At 40.9% G+C, this 22,396-nt stretch overlaps 2 protein-coding genes across 2 annotated transcripts; both read right to left on the bottom strand.

Annotated features, from left to right (window-relative positions):
• Positions 1-1,860: 1,860 nt before the first annotated feature.
• Positions 1,861-14,277, bottom strand: rinl (Ras and Rab interactor-like). Its single transcript, XM_069147497.1, is given in 12 exon segments — positions 1,861-4,698; positions 4,701-5,006; positions 5,877-6,008; positions 6,093-6,410; positions 6,525-7,205; positions 7,675-7,894; positions 8,656-8,738; positions 8,854-8,942; positions 9,378-9,450; positions 9,819-9,930; positions 12,670-12,835; positions 13,103-14,277. Coding segments are annotated over 11 exon segments (2,301 nt in total). The 5' UTR covers positions 12,811-12,835; positions 13,103-14,277; the 3' UTR covers positions 1,861-4,552.
• Positions 14,278-14,382: 105 nt separating this feature from the next.
• sirt2 (sirtuin 2 (silent mating type information regulation 2, homolog) 2 (S. cerevisiae)) lies at positions 14,383-22,055 on the bottom strand. Its single transcript, XM_069147499.1, has 16 exons — positions 21,913-22,055; positions 21,721-21,767; positions 21,481-21,529; positions 20,398-20,508; positions 20,224-20,265; positions 19,985-20,091; positions 19,113-19,169; positions 18,960-19,028; positions 18,756-18,885; positions 18,608-18,667; positions 18,396-18,451; positions 18,217-18,293; positions 17,950-18,001; positions 17,763-17,830; positions 16,973-17,039; positions 14,383-15,842 (listed from the first exon to the last, which is right to left on the bottom strand). The coding sequence occupies exons 1-16, from the start codon at positions 21,926-21,928 to the stop codon at positions 15,702-15,704; spliced, it is 1,149 nt and encodes a 382-aa protein (XP_069003600.1). The 5' UTR covers positions 21,929-22,055; the 3' UTR covers positions 14,383-15,701.
• Between the last annotated feature and the right edge of the window lie 341 nt (positions 22,056-22,396).

Genomic DNA, 22,396 nt, shown 5'->3' on the forward strand with positions numbered 1-22,396 from the left:
CCTCATAATGTTTCCATCATTTCAACTCCTACTGGTTTGAATTTGACCATTCAGGCTGTAAAAGCAAAATGAACACACATGTGTGTAATGTGAAAATGTGCACACCTGTGTGTGTAGCTGCATGAATATATATGTGTGTGTGTGTGTGTGTGTGTGTGTGTGTGTGTGTGTGTGTGTGTGTGTGTGTGGGAGGAGGGTTTCTCTGGCGGTCATTAATCATTCAATTACACACCTGTCAGAGTTCAGACAAGTGGGAGAGAGCTAGGGGTGGGGGAGGGAGGGAGGGAGTAAAAAGAGAGGGAGGGGTAGAGAAAGAGAAAAGAATGGAGGAATGTGGACGAAGAGCACAGAGGAGCCCCAGGAGGGTCAGAAAGAGGAAGAGAAAGGGAGAAAGTTTTATTGTGGCTGTGTGAACGAGGCGCGACAGAGGCAAGCTGCTGGATGGTGACAGCCTCTGAAAAGGCTGCAGTAAAGACAAAGACACTTACATGTAGTATGGTGGGGACGAGTGACAGATGAAGACGTGGCAGGGCAGGACAGTAAAGATGCCGTCTGACTCGCTGCACTTCATCCAAACTGATTTAAGAGGAGCTTAAAGTGAGGCAGGTTTGGGTCACTGTAAGCTCAGTGTGTGTATGACAATAATCAAAACCAGACAGAGCAACTCAACAGTTTTTATATAATGTAGCATACAAATGCAAATGTATTTTTTTATTGTTTTATTGCCAATAAAGTGTTTGAATGGTAGATTTCTTTAAAAAAAAAAAAAAAAGGTCATCCCAAACAAAATAGTATTTTATTTTTCTTTGTTGAATATAAATGTAACATGTTTATTTTATTTTTTTTCTCAAATCCTTATTACTAATGCTAATGGAAACTTGAGCAGTGTTTTTGCAAATATGTGGCCCTTTTTAAACATTTTTATTTTAGTTTTTTGTGGTGTCTGCAAGAAATTACCGTACCACCCCTTGTACCACTGTCAAATTTTAATCTGTAAAGCAACTCACTATCATTTTAACATAGTGGAGAAAATTAATTTAACTTTGTAATCATATTACTATATAGATGTGTTAAATAACATTAAATCTAAATTTTCAAGCAAGCAAACTGTCGTTAATCATCTTTAAAAAAAAAAAAAAAAAAAATCAGTTTTTTTCCTCAGTAATAGTTGTGGACACTGAGGAAGTAGTGCCACCGTATGTCTGTACTGTATGTAACTCGTATCTCCCCTTCTGCACACTGTATGTTTATGTGTATATCAAAGCAGCATTTAATAGTCTGTATTTGTGTGCGTGTTCGTGTGTGTTGCAGTCCCCATGTTTAGCTGCAGTACCTCAAATGCCTCAGGCCACAGCCATCTGTGCCCCCCTCCTCCTCCTCCTCCTCCTCCTCCTCCTCATTCTCACTCTCTCACACACACACACGCACACACACACACACACACACACACACACACACGCACAAACTCCTCCTCGTCTCTGCACACCCCCTCCTCCACTGCCACAGCCATATATCTAATTTATGGCAGTGGTGAGTGTGTTACACACTCATGTATGCATAATATATCACGTGTGAAAGAAATGCGTGTGGGAGAGTCAGTGTCTGACATTATGCACTGGCCAGTGTGGTCCAGACCGTAACTCTCCTCAATGCTTCTCCAAATTTTACCCAGTGTGTGTGTGTGTGTGTGTGTGTGTGTGTGTGTGTGTGTGTGTGTGTGTGTGTGTGTTTGCATGCTCACGAAATTATTCAGCGTGTTTAACTCGGTGTCTTTCACCAGATCTAAAAGCACTGATAAAGTGTATGAAGAGAAAATGGGAGCGTGTGTATATATATGTACGTGTGTGTGTGTGTGTGTGTGTGTGTGCGTGTGTGTGTGTGTGTGTGTGTGTGTGTGTTAAGGCCCAGCTGTTTCTGGGGTTGACATCCACATGCAGGCAGAAAGCCAGATGTCTCATTAGGCAAATTTGATTGGCCCAGTCATTTCAAATGCAGCAATGAGACGGTTCCATATGTGTGTGTACATGAAGCTGTGTGCTCACATTTACATAAGAGGCCCCCCGTAACTATTTACATGTGTGCATGCTCGATGTATGTGCATTCATTAACTATTGTGGTACCATTTGAATGTACAGCGTGTTAATTACAGCGTAATTGAGAAAAATAATTGCTTTACAATAACGATTTAAAACTGACCTTGTTTTAATTTGTTATGGAAATTACAAGAAAAAAATGACTAATCACGATTAAAATAGATAAAATGTTATCTTATTGCCTCGTCACTTCCTCCAAACATTTCAACTGCCTTTTAAAATCTCACTTGTGCTCCTTTAACTAACTGTGTGCTCTATTTTCCACTACACCTGCTTTAAAGTGCCATAACCTTAACTGTCCCCATACCAGTTTACTTTCAGGTGTTCTGATTCTCACTTATTTACATTTACATATTTCATTGCTTTAATATCAATGGCTACTTTCAAGTACTTTAACTTCTACTGTCGCTTCAATTGCTAGATGTGCTTCCACTTCAACTGCAGCTTCAAATCGTTAACCTTTAATTTCCACTACCACTTCAACTCCTTAAAAAGCTCATTAGTGGGGTGTTAATTTAATTTATTTAAGTGTTCCATCTTCATCTTTACTTATGTTTGATGCCTCATTTTTATTTACCCTCCCTCACAAGTTCCACTGCTTGTTTCACTCCTTCAATTGATTTCACTGCTTCTTCAATGTATTTTAGGTTTAGTTTATCTCCCCTCAGTGCTTTAACCGTCGGCCTTTGTGATCCAACTTTATCAGGTATATCTTCTTAATTGCTTTGACTTCAACTATCATTGCAACATATTTAAAGAGCTTCACTTCTGGTCACTTCACATCCTTTAATTCCTGATGTTTATAGCTGTCACTTTAGATTGTGTCAGCACTCAAACGCAACCCTTCATTCAACTACTTTTAATGTTCTGCTGCTGATCAGCTCTTTTAAGTCCTTTAATTTTAGCTGACATTTACAATTTTTCCAGCGCTTCATCTGCACCTTCTGCTGTAGCCACTTCAACTCCTTTTAGTCCAGTGACTGTAACTTCTATAACCTGCTTCAGTTTCAGCTGCCACTTCAAGGAAGCTTAAACCCACAACATGTACAGAATTTTAAGTATTGTATGTTAAGTTGTTTGGTGTGTAAGAAAAATATCCAAGAGCAAACCTGCTTCTGAAAACTGCAACCAAGAGGATAAAAGCTGTTCATCTCAGAGGTGTAATGCTGCCCTCTAGTGGTCCAAAGGAAAAACATATATTTCTGTTGTGTGGGCATCACTTGAGAGGCCAAAACGATGATATAATGTCTGTTATAATAAAATGTGTTTCAGCAACAGTGCATGTAATTTACTTACTTCCTGCCTGAAGAGCAGAACCAACAAAACGTGCATGACTTCATTAATTTCATTTCATTTTTGGGGTTTGTTTTGTAATTTTGTTGTTGTTTTTTGGACTGTCTGTTCAAGGAGCAAATTGGCATTGTGCTCTGATAAATACAAGTCTGCTGTTTGGGTACTTGTATTATTTTAGTCCTCAGCAACTTGAGAAAGACGTCTTACTTTTCTGCTACGAGCTCAATGACCTGCAATTAGAATATTCTGAAAAGACAAACAGGGTCTGCATCGTTCAGAGCTTTTTGCTTTTCTGAAAACAGCCACAAGTAGTGAAAAGAGCAGCTACAAACTACACAACACACTTTTTTATTTCATTACTTTACTCTCTTTTCAAATTTATTGTCTATTATCATAGTAATGTATTTTGAAATTTAAACCTGTATAAATTGAAATATAAAACAATTCCAACTCAGGTGGTACCTTACAAAATGTCAGGAGAATCAATTTAAGAAAACAATGAGGTGTGACAAAGCTCCTGTATAAGATATAACAGAAATTTGCTTATGTTTACTGAAAAAAAGGTGGACTGATTGCTGACGACTAGCCACGTTATTAATCGATCAATGTGATCAATTGTTAGACGTAAAGTATCCGCTGAGAGGAAACACTGTTCCTGTGATATATTTACAGTATTAAATTACTTGGATTTATTTAGGTGCCTAAATAAGCATGAATTCAATCACTTTTTCTATAAACACTTCTGTTCTTTTATGACAGTAAATTCAAGGTAATTTATTCCAGTGTGTTAACAACCTCTTTGACACACGACCTCAGAGCAGCATCCACTTGTAACTCTTTGGCTTCAGCATGGACTTTGTAATCAGTTTAACTACAGTGATATTTAAGTCCTGCCGATAAAAGGTGTTCAGTAACTTGCAAGAAAAAAGCTAACATTTTTGAAAAGTCCTAAAAAAAAATATATTTCCCCGTCTCTCCTAATCATCCCTTTAGGTTTATCAAAGTATTCCTAACAATCAGGTTGGCAAACATCCCATTAGACATATATATTACTCAAATATAAAGCTTTCTGTGCCTTTTTTAAGGAAGAATTTACCTGTGTTTAGTAGAATTTTGACCCAGTGAGAACATTTTAAGCAGCTTTGACCTCCTGGTTGTTTTGGTTTTCATCTCGGCTCCTCTCTTTCCTCTCCGTTACAGTCCTCTTCTCCTGCTTTACAAACAGTCTGTCTATCCTCCTGTTTGGTCATTACTCCCTCTTCCTGTGTCACAGGTTGACAGTCTGATGTTAGAGACATGTCTCCTCCCTCAGTGTCTCCAGCGGCTCCGTGATGCTTTCTGTCTGCTTCTGTGACTCATCAACACCAGCACCTTCCTGTTCTCTCCCACCTTCCTCGTTACCCCCAGTTTCTGTGTCATCTCCCCTGTCCCGACACACCTGCCTGCGGATGGTCCGTCGGTGCTGACTGCGACGCGATTGGTCGCAGTGCAGAGTGCGCCGCCGATGCCATTGGTTAAGAGAATGCTGGGCTTCCACGCTGAGCTGACGGGCGGGCAATCGTGGCTGGAAGCTGCTGATGTAGTAGAGAGAGGCGTACAGAGTCGTAAGGTAGTAGCCGCCTGTTGATACGAGAGAGAGAGAGACTGTGAAATCCTAAACCTCCATTTAGAGACCCAGACTGGGTCTACCAGTCAACCCAGTTATTCTTAAGTCAATTTACTAAGTTTGGAAAATCCTACAAAATTTATTAGACACCTCTAGGTAGTTTCAGACTAGATTTAGAAACTTTGAACACGAGGGTGTGTTTGAGTAACGAAATACATTAATGGCACCAACCACATTTCTTCGATACTATCTAGTTTCAAAGAGGATTTATTTTTGGTAATACATTTTGATACAGAGTCTGCATTTACATATTTTTATTCTAAAACCCACGAGTGTCTCTTTACGTGGGACTAAATCTCAGCAGTGTCAGTAAGCCAGCACATCATTTCCCCTACGGAAGCTCTGCTTGAGCAGCCCACCAGTGTAGATAAAATCTCTCAGGTTTAACTTTAGTAAATGTCACATTAGAACGCCTTTTCACATCATGTTTGGTCCAACACCAGCCTGCGCTGCATGCACTTCAGCAACTTAGGACTGCAGACCTCTCTGTACACAGCAAGCTAGCTTGCCTGTACTGATGGCACATCGGTAAACTGCAGCATCTAGCAATACTATGCATGTGAGGTGTTTGGGGAACGTGTGTATATTGTAGCCACAACCTGGGTTACACTCTCCCGCTCAAAACTACAATAAAAACAAAAGACTTTTACTGTAATTTGTAATCACATTCTCTTTTTGTTAAAATGGATTTAATAAAATTTGTATAAAAAAAAAAAAAAAAAGTAGAATTCAGGAATTGGTATCAAAGTCAAGGTATCTGTAGTGTACAGCTGCCACATTCAGACATTTCTTTAAAGGATACCCTGACCTAGTTTGAGTCTTACCCTCTCCCTGCAGCTGTGTGGGGTCCAGCAGCTCCATCATGTAGTCTGTGTCCAGCTGTAAGGTGACCAGGTCACTACGGAGCAGCACCCACGTCAAGCAGGGCAGGAAATCATCTGCTCCAAACGCTGTACCTGCACCAGAGTTGAGTTTGACTTTAATGGGATACAAACAACTAGAACCACAATAGTAACTATAAGAAAACACCGGCGGGCTACCTGAGCTAGCATTGGCACTCATGCTGTGATAGATGCTCTTGCAGACTTTGAGCAGGATCTGGACCTTCTTGTTCGGGGAGTAAGCCTCGTGCATACTACTCCACCTCTGTTGGATCCTCTCCAGGGTGACGGAGTCTGGAACTCCAACTCCCTCCGATCCTCCGAGCTCCTCCACCTGGTTCCTCTCCAGCACACGCAGGTTGCTCTGGAGACGCTCGAAGCTACCGTCACTGGTGTGGGAGGTGTGAATGCAGGTGTAGAGGTGGATGGCGACGGGCTTCAGTGCCACTTTGTGGAGGGAAAGCTCCACCAGGCAGTCTACAGCAGAGTCAACAGATAAGTCAGGAGCAATGAACTAAACAATGATGCACTGAGTTACAACATGTTCTGTCAATGTTGTGTATCGTCAGTATTCACCATAAACTCACTCACCAATCTCTGAGTCATTTAAGTCGGTGATGCTGTCCAATAATGCCTGGATTTCTGGATAGTCCAGCAGTGTCTCCCTGATTGACATGAGTGATGACCTCGCTTCCTGTAAGAACTCTGACCCCGTGACCTCGCTGCCTTGAGTCCCTCTCTTCAGCATTGTCTCCACAAATCCTCTCACAGCCTCTGCGAACGCGCCGCCTTTCCGCTCGCTCAGCTCCTGCACACGATTGATTAGTCTTTTCTTCGGGCACACCAGCCCTCCTAGTACCTGGCCCACCGCCGAGAGCCGGTGGATCACCTTATCGGCCAATCGGTGCGCTGAGGGGTGGTGGTGCACCGGGTTTGGCATCTGAAACTCCTGCTCTTCCTCGATGCTGCTGATCGACAGCGAGTCCAGCTCCAGCGACGGGGGCTGGAGTAAGGAGGAGGGCCTGGGTGGAGGCAGCCAGACTCCATCCTCGATCCAGGAGACCCTGTGGGGGGACTGAGGCAGGGGGCTGTTGTGGAGCTGCAGCTCGGGCGTCACGCTTCCAGGGGTGGAGGGGGTGGATAGAGGCAGGCTGTCTGTGCTCGTTCTGTGTGGTAAGGTGGTGTCAGAATCTCGGCTGGGCCTCCGGAGGACCACCCCGGCTGGAGTGTTAGGGGTTGGTGGTGAATCAGCTGACCTTGCTCTGATTAGACCTGGACAAGGAAACATGAAGTACAAACACCACATTGGCAGTGAAATCAAATCGGCCCACTTTAAAAAATACATTAAGGAGCACAGAGACCGCATTTTTACTCCAATCACAAATAAAAAAGAGAGAGATTTTCCTACTTCCCACTAAGATTTAGCAATGCAGACAGTTTTAGCCTGATAAGGTTTGATGATATCTGTTTCGATTAAAAAAATGAAAATTTCGACTGAATAAATATTCCCTATTAAAAAGCTATTGACAAACACGTCACTTTTCCTTTAAACTTTTCAAAATAAAAGTTTTTCCAATTCGTTTTCAAGTGCAGTGAATCTCAAAACCTGTGAGAGTGAAATTAAAATGCACGGACAAACATTACTACATGTAACAGAGGAAATATGTTTTCTTAATTTGGGTCATCTCAATATTAGTGCAAACTTCTAAAATGATCTATTCATGTGTAAAACTTAGCTGACCTGAGCCCTCTGTACAGGCAGCGGAGGATTCCTGCTCCAACGAGATGGCTCGTTTGCTCTGTAACCCCGCCCCCGCCCATTTTCGGGTGGTGCTGAGGCGTCGCTCTCGTCTGTTATTTGAAGGCTGTGCGGCGGTCGCCCTGTGGGTCAGCCAGTCATCTCCATGCTCATGGAGGTAGAGGGGATTGATGATACACAGGGCGCCGTTGGTGGAAGTCAGCTTTGGAAAACATAAAAAAATTAAGAATTAGGAGGGCGGGACTCACTCAATACCACGATGAATGTGAAAAATAAGCTCTTTTCAATGCAAGTTGTGGAAGCATCAATTAAGCTGACGGTCACTTGGGAAGTAGACCACACTGTAAACACAATGCTGACACATAATCATCTCAAAGTTGATATGACAAACACATTAGTCCACTGTTTGGCATGCCAGGAGACACAGAGCAACCTTACCTCATCTGGAAAAATCACAGCCTTGAAGTCAGAATTATAACGTAAATATTGACACGAACTCTATTTTAAGATGGAAACTCACCGCTTTCATAGAAGCTGAAAGCATTAAGAGTTAAGAGGAACCTCGAATATACTGGATCCTTCACAGAATATTTAGAAGATGTTTTGAGCTCAACATTTATAAATGAGCAAGTTCTGCCTTTTAAATTATAATTGAAATTTGAAGCATCTGTTTTCGAATCCGTTGACGAGAAGCGAATTTCAGAATAAACTCGGTTGAAAGAAAAATAAGATTTTAGAAACTGACATGAAATGGAAAGTTAAACTAAATGCATTTCAGTATTAAGTTCATTATGTAAAATGTGAGCTTCCTTCTCTGTGTGGTGTTTGATATTTCGATGCTTCGCCACCATCAGACGTTCTGGTCAGCTATCTGGCTTTTAACTTCCTCAATGGTGCAAAAAAGGAAGTTGTTTTCCCCTTTGAGCACGGCCACTCCTCCCTCTTTCTCACGATGCCACATACCTGTATGGAGCACATCATGCTGCTTGGCTCCCTGTGTGTCATTTCATCTGTCTGGTCCTCCGGCGGTGTGGAAAGCCACGTTTCTTCAGAAGAGAAACACATGAAATGAGACAGTTTCCTGTAAGTGCCTCTCTGGTTTTGTATTTTTCTTAAAAAATAGATTCTGGAAGAGGGAGGCTCAGAGAGGCAAAGACTCACTGGGTTCAAGCTGAGAGAGACGATCTGTTTTTGTCTCATTTACACTGTAGATCCAGCGAGGAATTGACAGACAAACAGCCAACACATCCCTGATCACAGAGACAGAGATCAAAGAGATGAATGATAAAAAACTGATTAAACATTTGGATTTAAGAGGTTTGCACAGACCTTAAAATGGCCAAAGTTCTTTCAGTGTCCAAAGATTTACTGATTGGGCTTTTAACTAAAGTTAGGATGTAGTAAAGATGTGATTCACTTCAATTCAGTTTGATTTTAAAAGTGTAAAATCAGCAACATTGTCCCAAAACATTTTACAATCAGAAAAGAACATATAGGAAGCAAACACAATGACAAACAACCTTATTATTAACAAAAACGTTAAAGAAATGCAGCTACTGAGCCCTATAAGAGGCTACATATACATATGAGGTCAAAACCACCATGCAACATGGTCCCGCAAAGAGACCCACGTTTAAATGGAAGTTCAAACACACACAGACATCAGTGATATGTCAGTTTCTTACCTGGTCAGAGAGTAGAAGAGAACCAGCTGAGCCAAGTCAGAGAAAGACAGACAAGACTCCGACAGCTGGAGGACTGTCACAGAGAAACAGAGAAAGAGTGGGCAGGCAGAGGGAAGTATTAGTCTAAAATGTTCTGAAGGAGAAGAAGAAAAAAAAAAAATACATTCCTGGAAACCTGAACCATGAAGACCGAAAGGGGAATTCTGAAGATAAACATATCTTCATTAGCTATATTTCCACACTAGATTTTCAAGACATTCAAGGTTTTGTTTTTTTCAAACACTGTGAGGTTCATAACGCTGAGCAGGTTGCTGCAGGTCAGGAGGGTCAAATGACTCTTTAACATGATCCTATTAGATATAAACATGACAGATGGGAAACTGGATTACGCACACAGAAGAAATACTAGTAGATCCAGGTTTGCCTGCAGATAGTCTGTACCTGTGCCGCTGCTTTTGATATTAAAATCAAGGACGTCTTCATCCGGTGCTCCAGCAGACACACACAGGAGGCTGGGCTGAGATGTTGCAGAGTCCCGCACAACCAGGAAACTCTGCAGGGAAACACACACACACACACACACACACACACACACACACACACACACACACACACACACACACACACACACACACACACACACACACACTGAGTCATTCAGATTTTCTGAAGTGTTTCCGAAGCCTGTTGAACAGGTTTTCTCTTAATGTTCACACTAGCAGGTGACATGACGTGAATCCATGGCAACCAGGCGGCGTGAAGAGAAACAAACAGCTGGATGGACCAAGACAAAAAACAAAAAACTGCTAGTTTCAAAGTGCACTTTAAATAAAGGGCATCAGGCCTTCTGTGACAACACTGGGCTGATTTGATCTCGATGACAGAGCGTCATGCACACAGCAAATTTCCGAGGGTTCATGAATGCTGACTAGAGCTGCGGCGTTTGTTTGCCAACTCATACAGCTCTATGAACACTGGTTTAATCCTAAAGTGGCACAGGACCTCTCACCTTTTCCATTTTCCGTTGTGTTATATTAGTGCTTCTGCACATGTATTAAAAGTAAAACCAGAAACTGAGCCCCACGAGCAGAACTGATCCTTCAATCGGATCAGAACAAGCTGCATCCGCTGAAAAAAATACAACTGAAAAACGATGTTAAAAAAGACAGTAAATGGGCATTGACCTTGAGACTGTTTAGTCCAAATATTTTCAAGGTCAAGAGTGAATTTTCATGTTTATGATTTGATCAGTTTCTTCTATAGAGATGCTCTTAAATGTCTGATTGTACTGAGAGCAGCTGTGAAATGTGTTCTTCACCTCTCTTTTGAAGACAAAGTGCCATCACTGCAGAATAACACCTCAGGGGTCGACTGACTCAATGTTACTACCCAGCCTCACCTACCAAACACCTCACTAACACACAGGATGCAATGCTAACACTAACACTATTAAACACATTGCTCTACACAGGAGAGATACTAGTGTGCAGTATGTCACTGGGTTTATCAAGTGGACACCACTCACACTCACCACCTCTGCTCTGTCCATTTAGACTGTCCATCCAGTCTAGTATGACTTGTGCCTACAATGGCAACGTTATCTTTTCTCAATCAATGGTTTGTTTGTTAATCTCTTCATGAATTATAACTAAATTGGTTTTCTAAAACTAAAATGTACAGTAAAGTTTTGGTTATTTTTATAACTTGATGTGAATGTGAACTCAAGTACGCTTCTTTGACTGCATAAATGTTCTCTTTGTAGGTGTGATCACATTATTCTGTTAGAAACAGAGACTAAAAGAAAATAATGCAGCTGGTTGAGACATAACTTGGGTAAAACAAAGTGCATGTAATTCAATCGTATAATAAGATCACCACAACTGAATTTCAGAATTGCTTTCACACACCAGCAAACATTTATAAACACACACACACACACACACACACACACACACACACACACACACACACACACACACACACACACACACACACACACACACACACACAGGAAGTGGCTTTTGGGCTTTTGGTGTACACAGAAATAAAAACTAAAGAGTTCACTTCAAGGTACCAAGTTTTGTGAGACACGCAGCGAGGCAGTGGAGATTATGAACAATAATTTCTCCAGTGATTCATAACAGCCACCAAACTGTCACTCATTCACTGTTACCAGTGGAACAGAAATGAGCCAATTCCCTTTTTTGTTCAACATTTAAATCAGAAATACCAGTAAAACTACAACCTCCACAACACATCCTCCTCCCACATCAACAGTAACAGTAAAGTCAATGACTTGCTGCCAGTCAGAGTTTTGCATTTCTGGGTAATAATCTGAACGTCACGCTTTAAAATTAAATCATATTTATATATATAATAAATAAATGTTCCTCTTCTACTCACATTCCCTCTGTGCAGCAGACATATCCACTGTGTCATGTCATTTCCCTGTCACACACACGCTTTTATTCAACACTGCTTCTGCATTTAGCCAAAAAGCAGTTTGTTGTGTTATCGGATGTCAAACAGAAAAAGGAACTACTTTCAATGTCGTATGTGAGCGTTCAGTCTGGCTGAGAACAGACGTGTGTAGTTTGACAAAATTTCCGTGTGGCACACAAACATTCATGCAGCGTTTTCTTTTTTTCATATCACACTTGGATTGGATTAATTGACGAGGAGCAAACTAACCAAGAGCTGACAGGATGATATGCTGCAAGCTGGGTTACATGAGTGGAGCAGGGAGAGGAAGAAATAGAGAGGATCAGAGAGAGGACACATGGAGAGATGGGGAATACTGATGGAAAAAAAAAGGAGCAAGTCAGAAATCTCTGTGTAAATACCCAAATCTGTAAGTCAGCAAAGTTAAAAAGAAATACATGCTTTCATGAGTTATATGTAGTGAGATTTCTTTAATGCAACAAAAGGAGTAGTGGGCCGGGATCGAGACCCTCTGCTCTTCAAGGAGGAGCTGGTATTATTTTAATGATGATCTAAATTTGGGATTTTTGCCAGAATAAAAGTACATGCTTCAGACTAAGTGCAATGTCGTCTCCAGTATGGAGGCTGTAACTTTTTCTTAAAGCTTTGCACTTTGCTAAATGAATTATATGTAAAAGACTCATATTACACTTATTAGTAAATTAATAATAATTTTCAATATTAAAAACAAATTAACATGAATTTCCTTGGATGAGTGGATCAATGGTCCGACTCAGTCCAAGGAACCACACTAAAGACCAGATGCCACGTAATAAAGGTGTAAGGCTTGAACTAGGTGATTTGTTCTCACCCCAGCAGGTGTCCCACAGAGAGCAGCGTGGGCCCCCTCTCTACCCCAGGGTGCCGCGGGGCACCATGCCTCCTGGCAGCACCTCAGCTTCTCCAGGAGCGACAGCTTCCTCCTGCTGCTCCTCCACGGGATGGCTGTCATCCCATTAACTGAAGTGTGGACTGCCCTGGACACAAACATATGAATATAAAGAACAGTGTACACAGACAGCAGATAATGTAAAACTGCTGATGCCTCCGGGTCAAAGATTGAGAAATAATTCAGGTTAAAGTTACATTATTATTATTTTTTTTAATTGGAAGTTTTGAGTTTCCTTTAGGGCTTCTGACTTTTTGGACATTCATTTTCAGTAATAAATCATCAAAATCAATAGAAGACTTAGAGAGACTTAAAACAAAAACGTATGTGTGGAGTAAAAATAGTCGATACTCACGTGTTGGGCTGCCTCACTTAGTTCATGTGTCCGCCCTCTTCTACGAACAGTTTCTGCTCATATTGCAATATTCTCTTTGTTGAATTCTTCCTCTGTGAAGCCACTTTGTTGCTCAAGAGCTCAAAATACCATCAGAGTTTAAAAAGGAAGCTCACAGACACATCCTCAAGACATTTCCTGGTGTAATGTGCTGAATTTTCTGCGTCTCAAAACGGAGGTTATTTGTCATAGGGCTGCCATGTTTGCCTCTTCTGCGTCTTTCTCACATTTAATGCAGTTTAAATTTTCATGTGAAAATCTTCAGCAACTTCCTCGCCCTCCCCTAAAGCCTGCCTGTGGTTAACCCAGCTCTGTGAACAGTAACAAGTCACTGCATCTTCTATAAAGAGCTACAGGGGCCTATTTCTTAACTTGCTGCAACACCCTTTCTGCTCAGAAGTGATGAATTTGAATATCCTGAAAATTGAGAACAGACACTGGTTTTAAAAACGCTTTACCACAACTCTGAGATCATGTCTATGTTACAGATTTAATCTTGCACCTGCACTAAAATGCATTAGTTGGAGATGTTAACATACAAAATAAGAATAGTAAAAGAATAAGTAAAGAGACACAGGAGCTCGACTTCTTGGCTGCACAGAGGGAAGGATCTGTTGCAATTTTCTGTCAAGTACATGCAGGTTGGTTTTCTCAGTGTTCATCCGTTCTGCCTTTCACAGAAACCAGTTTGAGGTCTTGTTGATTGGTCAACATTTCTGTGGCAACAAGACTCATGGTTTTTCTTTTTTTGAAGCAGCACTCTCACACTTTCTGCTTATGGTTTCCTGCTAGTGCCATGATCTATAAAGTGATGATGAGCAACAGTCAGCTGCTGCTACCAATGAAACCGAAATAGAACCCAAAGTAATTCAGCAAGCTCAGCAGTGTCCTGTCAAAACAGATTAAAAAAAGCCAGGAGCAAAAGGCATTGAACTCGGCTTTTTTTTAAGTTTCTTTTTTTTTTTTAAATTTACCCCAGTTTTGCTTATTTTGCAAAGATAGTTCTTAAAATTTGTACTGTTTAAGATGAAGACAAACAATATTTGTCTTTCAGCCATACTTGGCCATGCTGTGGACACCAATAGTCTGAAAAATCAGGGTTCTTTACGCAAATCTTCAGAGAAGTGCTCCAAAGTGAAATCCTGTCATCTACCTCATTCCCACAGTGTCAGGTTTCTACCACGTTTTCGTTTCGTAGAGCTGAATCACCTTCTCTCTCACAGTGTCAACAAAAGTGGATATTATCAGCTTTACAAAGGTAAAATTTATTGCAGTATTTTGTATTGGTTTCTATAATATTACACAGATGTTAATTTTTTTGTGTCCACCCCAGTATTAGTATTTATTTTATTCATAGCGCAACAATTCATGCTCTTACAGCTGTCACAGATATTTTACCATGAAACTGAGTCATATTATATCATATTACAAGTAATTTTAGCGACCCATGTGTTTATTCTTCTTGCGTCTCTGCAGGACTTTTTCAATCCCCACAGAATTATAAGGAAAAATCAAATAAGGCGCTACACTAAGGTCTTGACTGAAGGAAGAGCAAAGTTACTGTTATTTTTTGAGTATTAGTTATGAGTTAGTTGGAACATAACTTGTGAGACAATTGTGTTAAAATAAATTACAGAAAACCAAATGGGAGAAAAACATGAAAAAACAGTTATTTAAAAATAAAGACATTTTCGATGTTCCACCATAACGGAGTCATTGCCATGTTCCCAGGATCTCCCAGTCTACATACGTGATTTCCGAAGGTCGCTCTACAGAATATAGCACATAAAAAGATGAGAGATGTTCCCCAGCTCTGTATACTTTCTATAACACGGGCTATTGTGGCTAGGGTTAAAGATAACCTGTGGCGCATGGACACCACATTATCAGCCTGTTGTTATATCTACATCACCATCAGTTCACCTCTCAGGAAGTTTACTTTTATCAGGCTAATCAGGTTTTAGCTAAGGGAAAAAAGATGACAAATAAAAAAAGCCTTGGTCATCTTTTGAGGAAATTAAAATCACATAATCATCAAATAAACAGAACTGTAACAGCTCAGCCCGCACCACTTCATCAGAACAGTTCATTAATTAATTTGGAGATGTCACTTCAGGTTTCGTTCAGTGTAGCAAAGTCACGACCAAACAGCGTCTGTTTCAGACAGAAGGGTCGTAACCTGACCTTCATGACCTTCAACTCGTAGAAACATGCGTTTCTGATACATGACCAGTTCTCGGTACTGTGGAGAAACCTGCCTATGCAAAGAGAAAGAGAAAGAGAAAGAGAAAGACAGCTGGTGTGAACTAATGCCAAAAGAAAGGAGGGTACAGTAGTGTCAGTAAAGTGCAAATGACTGATATAAACAGTGTAAAGCACAGAGACATCAAATGTCCTGTGAGTTTTTAAATGTTTGCAGATGAAGTATTAGAGCGACAGACACCCATCAAAGCTTTCCTTTCAAACACCAACACTACTGTCATGACCTCCGGTGAAGGGCCAACATCAAAGTGTGACATCACTAGAGTAGCTTCAATTAAAAAGGAGGCTTTTCATCTAGTTACTCCTCCGCTTGGGGCTCCGGTGCCACCGAGGCGGAGCTCGTCTTGGCTGCAGCTCCTTTGCTTTCACCGGCCTTCTCTTTCTTATCCTGACTGTCGATCCTGGCATGCTCCTGCTTCACCAACTCCTCCAGCTCCACCTGGAGAGGAGTGAAGGCAAGACAACATGACTAAAGCACAGAGAGACGGAGGACACGCTGGTGACAGAGACGTGATGGCAAGAAAAAGATGAGATAAACAGCCCGAGCTTCGTGTTTGTCGACACGTCCTTCCACACTGGTGACCTGCGACAACATGTCAACACAGGAAAAGTTTCAGAAGTTCTCACCTTAAGACTGAATGCGCTTTGTACTAAACTGTTTACTTTGTATTTATTAGTCCCGACCCATGCAGAGGTTTAATTATATGGACAATAAACTGACATTTAAACTCCAAATTTAATCACATTTAGTCATAAATTTTTGCAGTCTGAAACTATGTTAAGATGTTGTTTAATTTTTAATTAACATTATTTCAAACATATTTAGAGCACCTATGTTTACAGTGGATGGAGCCTCTAGATAGATAGATAGATAGATAGACAGATAGATAGATAGATAGATAGATAGATAGATAGATAGATAGATAGATAGATAGATAGATAGTTACTTTATTAATCCCACAAGGGGAATTTTTTAAAAAAAATGATTTAGATAACCTATGACTCATGAGGGATGAGTTAAAAAAATAAAAAATTCCCTAACTTGCAATTTTTTATAATCATCGCAATTTTAAGGCCCAAAAACAAAAAAAGTACTAAAAATTTCAGAAATTATATCACAAAATCAAGCATTTGTTATTGCAACAATCACAAAAAAACAGCCAAATCCCAGAGGGGCTGGTTGAATCAGCCACCAGAATTTTTCTAATCGTGAATACTGATGACAAAACCTTCTTTTCTTCAGTTTATAGCCATTCAAATAATAGGACGTCACTCATCAGACAGATTATACTTTTTACTTTTTTTTGTCACAATTTGAATGACCCTTTGAGAAACAGAGTTTTATTCAGTTATTAAACTGAATCATTACTTCTCCACTTTTGTGTGATTCTCTTTTTTAAATATCTCTTCAAAAATCTTGTTAAAAGGATTTCTTTAAGAGTCGTCCATGAGAACATCTACACCACTCTCATGTCTGTGTGCTAAACAACAAAGGGAATCAGCTAACCTGGTTCACTCTAAAGGTCAGAAAAAGAGCAAAGTATCTCTGAGAGATGATCGTGTACCAACCTTCCATCCCAACAGGTCAGCGAGAGCCAAACAGCCATCGTCACAGGTACTGATGTGAGCTACATCTCTGCAGAGAGGAAAACGATCACAGGTTACAATCTGTAGGTGACTTCTTTTATTTTGTTTATGACATTAGACACCCATCTGTAAAACTCACTTCTACTCGTAGTGCGTTTTTAGTGGCATGCATTGGCTGAGAACACTGGACATTTTACATTTTAATAGACAATTAATTGACATAAAAAATTAGCAATTTATTGACATTGAACATTGGAACATACAGTATATATAGCCACCTTTTTGGTGCAAATCCAAGAAAATTTGGTGCAAGAAATCACCTCCTTCAAGATGCCAGGCTCTCACTCATTTGGCTTAAAACCAAAATGACAGTGACAGACCTCAAGCAGCTACAATGAATGATTTATGACAATCAAAACCCTTGAGTAGCTGGGAAATTACTGTGTGAGATACTGAGCCACTACATTAAGAGTAAATTTGTTCCACTATCCTTAGTTTTGTAGATAGTACAAAGGATCTATCTACAAAGTATCTGTTCACTTTTGGATTTTCTAAGTTCTTCATTTAACTCATTATGGTGGGTAAGTCTTTGGCACCCTCAGGTGGTGTTGTAGTAAACAGCATGATGTCAAACTAATATACTGGTCCATCTCTATTCCACTCATTATGATCTAATCTGAAATCAGATCTGTTTACATCTCTGATATAAACTGCAAAGGGGGGTGGGGGGGATCGAGCTGATATAGTAAAACAGTAATAATCTCCATATCACCTGTATGCCTTGTCAGAGTCAAAATCCATCCCTCCTCCAAAACCGAGCAACCCGAACATCGGATCAGCCTGCACAGAGAAACACACAAACACATCATGCTGCAGAGAGAATTCAAGAAATAAATATATGACAGAAAAGGCAATTAGGTTAAATGAAGCTCAGGGTTGATAAAGTGGTGATGGCTCACCTGCCCTGCTCTCTCCATGTTGATGAGGAGTCTGGGGCAACTTTTTGAAACCCTACGTGACAGAGAAACACAGGACAGAACAACCTCTTCACCACAGTGATCTATAAGAGCTTCTAAAAGGTGGCTGAAGCAGCGTCTTCCTCAGAGACTTTTCAACAAAGCCTGAATCTTTCATAATGCAGGACGGTCTCACGGGCTGCTGCACTACAGTATACACCCAGATTATTTCTGCTTTCAGACAGGAATGTGAAACTTGATTTGCAGTACCTGCCGACGAGGCCTGCAAAGGGTTGGACCTGCAGAGATGTTCCCATGACGATGAGAAGATCGCAACGAGGAAAATCCTAAAAGGCAAATAAAGACGTGATATGTATTTCTGTAAAGTGATGACATCACATCCCCTCAAATTATGCCGGCATGCTCACAAACCACCACCACGTGCTCACCATCTTCATTGAGGTGAAGAATCTGACCGGCAGATTCTCTCCAAAGAACACGATATCTGGGTGAAGAGAGGCAAACGACACAGAGAAACAAAGACATTATCTAGCAGTCATGTTTCAGTGAGATTTAGTTATGTGCAGAGAGGTCAGAAGGTCTTGTAAAACTAAAATGATCGATACAAAATGACACAGACAGAGACAAGCATTCGACTGACCTGGTTTGACCAAACTGCTGCACTTGTCACATCTGGGAATGTCATCGGAAAATATCTTTTCTACAAGGCAGAGAGAGATGGTTAAAATCCCAAACGGCTGGAACCACAACAGCAATATATATATCAATAATCCCGAACAAAACCACACCTTTCATCCAGTCCAGGTTGTACTCCTTGCGGCAGCAGAAGCTGACACAGTGAGACGTGTAGAACGTTCCGTGGGCTTCAATCAGATCGTTTCCTTCGAGCCCGACCACTCGCTCCAGGGTGTCGATATTCTGAAGGAGCATGCGCGGTCATGTCAGTACAGAAATAGTGACTTCATTGATGTGAAGCTGAGTGTTTTGCCAACCTGTGTGTAGCAACGACTCAGCATCCCCTTGTCCTTCAACATCTTAATGAAATAGTGACAGATTGTTGGCTAAACACGGGAAGAGGAAACACCTGTGAGTTTTCTATGACAAGATAAATAATCAGCAATGATCAGGTCGCTCGTGTGTTGTACCTTAAACTGTCCGGGGTAAAGCTCCTTCGCCAGGGCAAAGAACGGCTCCGGATGTTTCTGGGATACAAGAGGGAGAAAAGGATTACATTTTTTTGTAGAGGCAGTGGTCTGGACTATCCCATCTTGTGGTACAAAGTTGAATTACGAGATGGGATGGGCCGGTGCTATATGGTTAACTTCTGTAGACTTCTGTGCAACACAAAACATAGAAATCTTTGACATAATGTCAACGCTGCTATTTTTTCACATCCTGTGGACAATTCTAGTTAGTCTTGAATGTTTTAAACTAAAAATCGTACATATTGCACCTTTAACACCACCTGCAGATGACAATACTGGAGTAGCCAATCACAGATCAGCATTTGTGTTTGTGTTGCCCAATATGAATATGAAAACCATTTTTGGAGAACATAATGCATAAAAAGATAATTGGGGTGAATTAGAAATCTTCTTTTTTACAATTATTAAATTCCTTGAGAGGTTTACTGTTTTATTGCACTGATGTCAGTGTGGATAATTAACTGTTAAGTATCCAGTCTCCATTACACATCATCACAAGTGTTAAAAGTGTTTGTGTTTTCTAACCACATCTGAGGGCTCACTGCAAAGAAAGTTTGTTTACATATACTGTATACACAGTATATAAATATGTAAAATGTAGGTCTATATACTGGATTTTTCACCTCCTAAATGCCGGTATCGCCATCTGACTCAAAAGTCCAGTAACAGTTGGGCTGAACTTTACAGTACTATGGAAAAAAAGGGAACTCAAACTCAAACATTCAAAAACTGCCCAGGATGTTAATGACCCTGAGAAAAGTCTCATAGACGGCTTCATCCTTCAAGCAAATCCAACACAATGTTTCACACACCTTGAAGTAATCTATCTGGAAGATGGCCTCCGGGTAAGGCAGGTTATATTTTTGCAGGTTTGCATAAAGGCCAGTTCCTGGCGAGCGGAAATCCGGGATCCCAGCAGCTGTGGAGAAAGATGATGTTAAAAATATTGATTAAGAACTTAATCAGATAAACATGTAAAAATAATGATCATTAAACAGTTTATTATACCTTGAAAATGTTCATTCTGTGATATTAAAGCGGAGTTACTCACATGTGGATATTCCTGCTCCGACCATGCAGATGATGTTTTTACCTGAGTGGACGCAGAGAAACCCGTCAATCAGTCGGTCATAACTGCTTTATGGTAACATGTTTGTATGCAGTAAGTCGATCCACTATGGTCAGATGTAACGTTTGGGCTCAGTGGAGGAAGGCGAACACTCACATTTTTCGCTGTTTATGTATCGCGCCACTCCGTCCAGAGTCAGCTCATCCAGAACTTTGTCTGCTGAGCCGAGGCCCAGAGTGCTGGAGAAGATGTTGCGTAGGAAGTCCACTGAAAGGAACACATGAGAATCAGGGAGCAAGATCAACATATTAACACGTGTGTGGTCAGAAAATCAAGTCAGAGTCATCAGGAAGTAGAAATTCAGCTTCAACATGACACAGCAGACAGCACTTATTTCAACACAGTGAGACATTTTGCATCACATGGGTCAACACAGGCCCTACATTTGTAGAAAATGTCGGTCCTGGCGGGTATATTACATACATGTCAAAATGTAATGTGTCTTCTCACAGGTAGGTACTCGCCGAAGTCGTGTGTTGAAGTTTTGCTGACGAGAAATCCGAACAATACACTGCAGGACATCAGATCAGCTCTCAGCACGTTAAAGAAAACAAAGACGCACTTTTAACTAAAAGCACCCGTTGGGTTTCTGCTGTCTGATCGCTGACTGAGAGGAGAACAAGTTGATAAAGAGAGCTGGTTGTGTGAGATGGTGCCAGTTCTTCTCTGCGGGAACCCGGAGAAAATGCAGACGTCACTCTGGGCCGAGTGAGTTTGATTTGTGTGCAGCAGTGTTGAGACCCAACTTGTTTGTCGGTTGCAGCCACGTGTGAATTTATTGCAGTGTCCTTGAAGACTGGTTGAGGTGAATTGAAGTGCAGTGACCCGTCATTTATCCCTCGTGGACCTTTTGGGTTCTTAGTAACGGTCGGGGTGGCGGTGGACTACGTGATTAGCCCCTTTTGGATAAAAATGACTTTTATTCTGTCTGTAATGTGTATTGTTCTGGTTAAAAAAATAATACTATCAGTTGCCACAAAAACCAAATGAACCAACAACAGGAATCAAATAATCAAATCAAATAATGATCCAATAAAATCACTGAATGTTACTCAACAGTGAAAATGTAAAAGTGATCTGCCAGATGTGGAGTTCACAACCCGACAGGTGTCAATCATATTTCTACACCAGACAGCACCACCTGTTATATGTGCCATGTCCATGTCCATGTCCACCTACTCTGTGTCGGTGTCTCGGCCTCCTCTTCACTGCTGTCGTCCGACTGCTCCTACAGAGGAAACAGATCATCTGTTTAAATACAATTGAATCTTCTCTGCCGGGGTCAATGATGATATTAAAAGATCTGAAGTCTAGTTTTTGATCATTTGGAGTCATCAGTGTTTTATTACATGAAGCGGATTCAATTGGTCTGAAGTTGACATGGTTTCTACACTAATAGTCATGAACGGTTTGTCTTACCTCTGGCTCCGGCGTGACCTCCTCCTCTTCTTCTCTTTTAGGAAGTTCTACAAATGCAAAAATTAAAACACGTCAAACTCAACACACACTTCTTGTAAAAGATGTCGGTAGCTGCAGAGCTAACAGAGCTAGCGGAGCACCGGTCCGTCGTCAAAATTGTAACTCAATTTACGGATCCGACAGCCGTCCTACCTGATGCATCAGACATTTATCCGTCTACTGAGACCCTGAAACCACAAGGGTTCGGATGACAATGAATTAAAACCCCAAATTTTAACAAGTTGTGGCAGATACACAGCTCAGCCGTCTCGTCTTGTTGTTGTCCGTCAAAAACACGGTCCGTGTTCATTATGACCCAACTCACCGCTCATGATTAGTTCCTACCACAGATCAGGTTATTTAACAGTCTGGTAAATACATTCGAAAACGGAATAAAATCATCAATATAATCATCAAATCACTTTTAATGAACAGGCCACACGTGAAAGGTTTATAAGAAATTGTTCCCATTATTACTTAAAGTACTTGGCAATACTACCCAACATGAAGTGAAACGTGCGACCAGATTACACCACATGATCTTTTCACACCAAACCCAGCTACCAAATCACTGCAGATAGTTTCTTTACATACAAATGTAGAAGCAGTGTCTTCAGCCCGCTTCACTTTTGTCTTC

Source organism: Embiotoca jacksoni, unplaced genomic scaffold (assembly GCF_022577435.1).
Source record: "Embiotoca jacksoni isolate LCO1_2020_lvr unplaced genomic scaffold, fEmbJac1.0.p SCAF_14, whole genome shotgun sequence".
Taxonomy (NCBI): Eukaryota; Metazoa; Chordata; class Actinopteri; family Embiotocidae; genus Embiotoca; species Embiotoca jacksoni.

What these genes read in the sequence shown, in the direction of transcription:
- sirt2 (XM_069147499.1), bottom strand. An exon ending in TTTACCCCGGACAGTTTAAG is followed by an intron (nt 19,029 to 19,112) that starts GTACAACACACG and finishes TCCCGTGTTTAG; the next exon opens with CCAACAATCTGTCACTATTT. An exon ending in CAACCTGGACTGGATGAAAG is followed by an intron (nt 18,668 to 18,755) that starts GTGTGGTTTTGT and finishes TCTGCCTTGTAG; the next exon opens with AAAAGATATTTTCCGATGAC.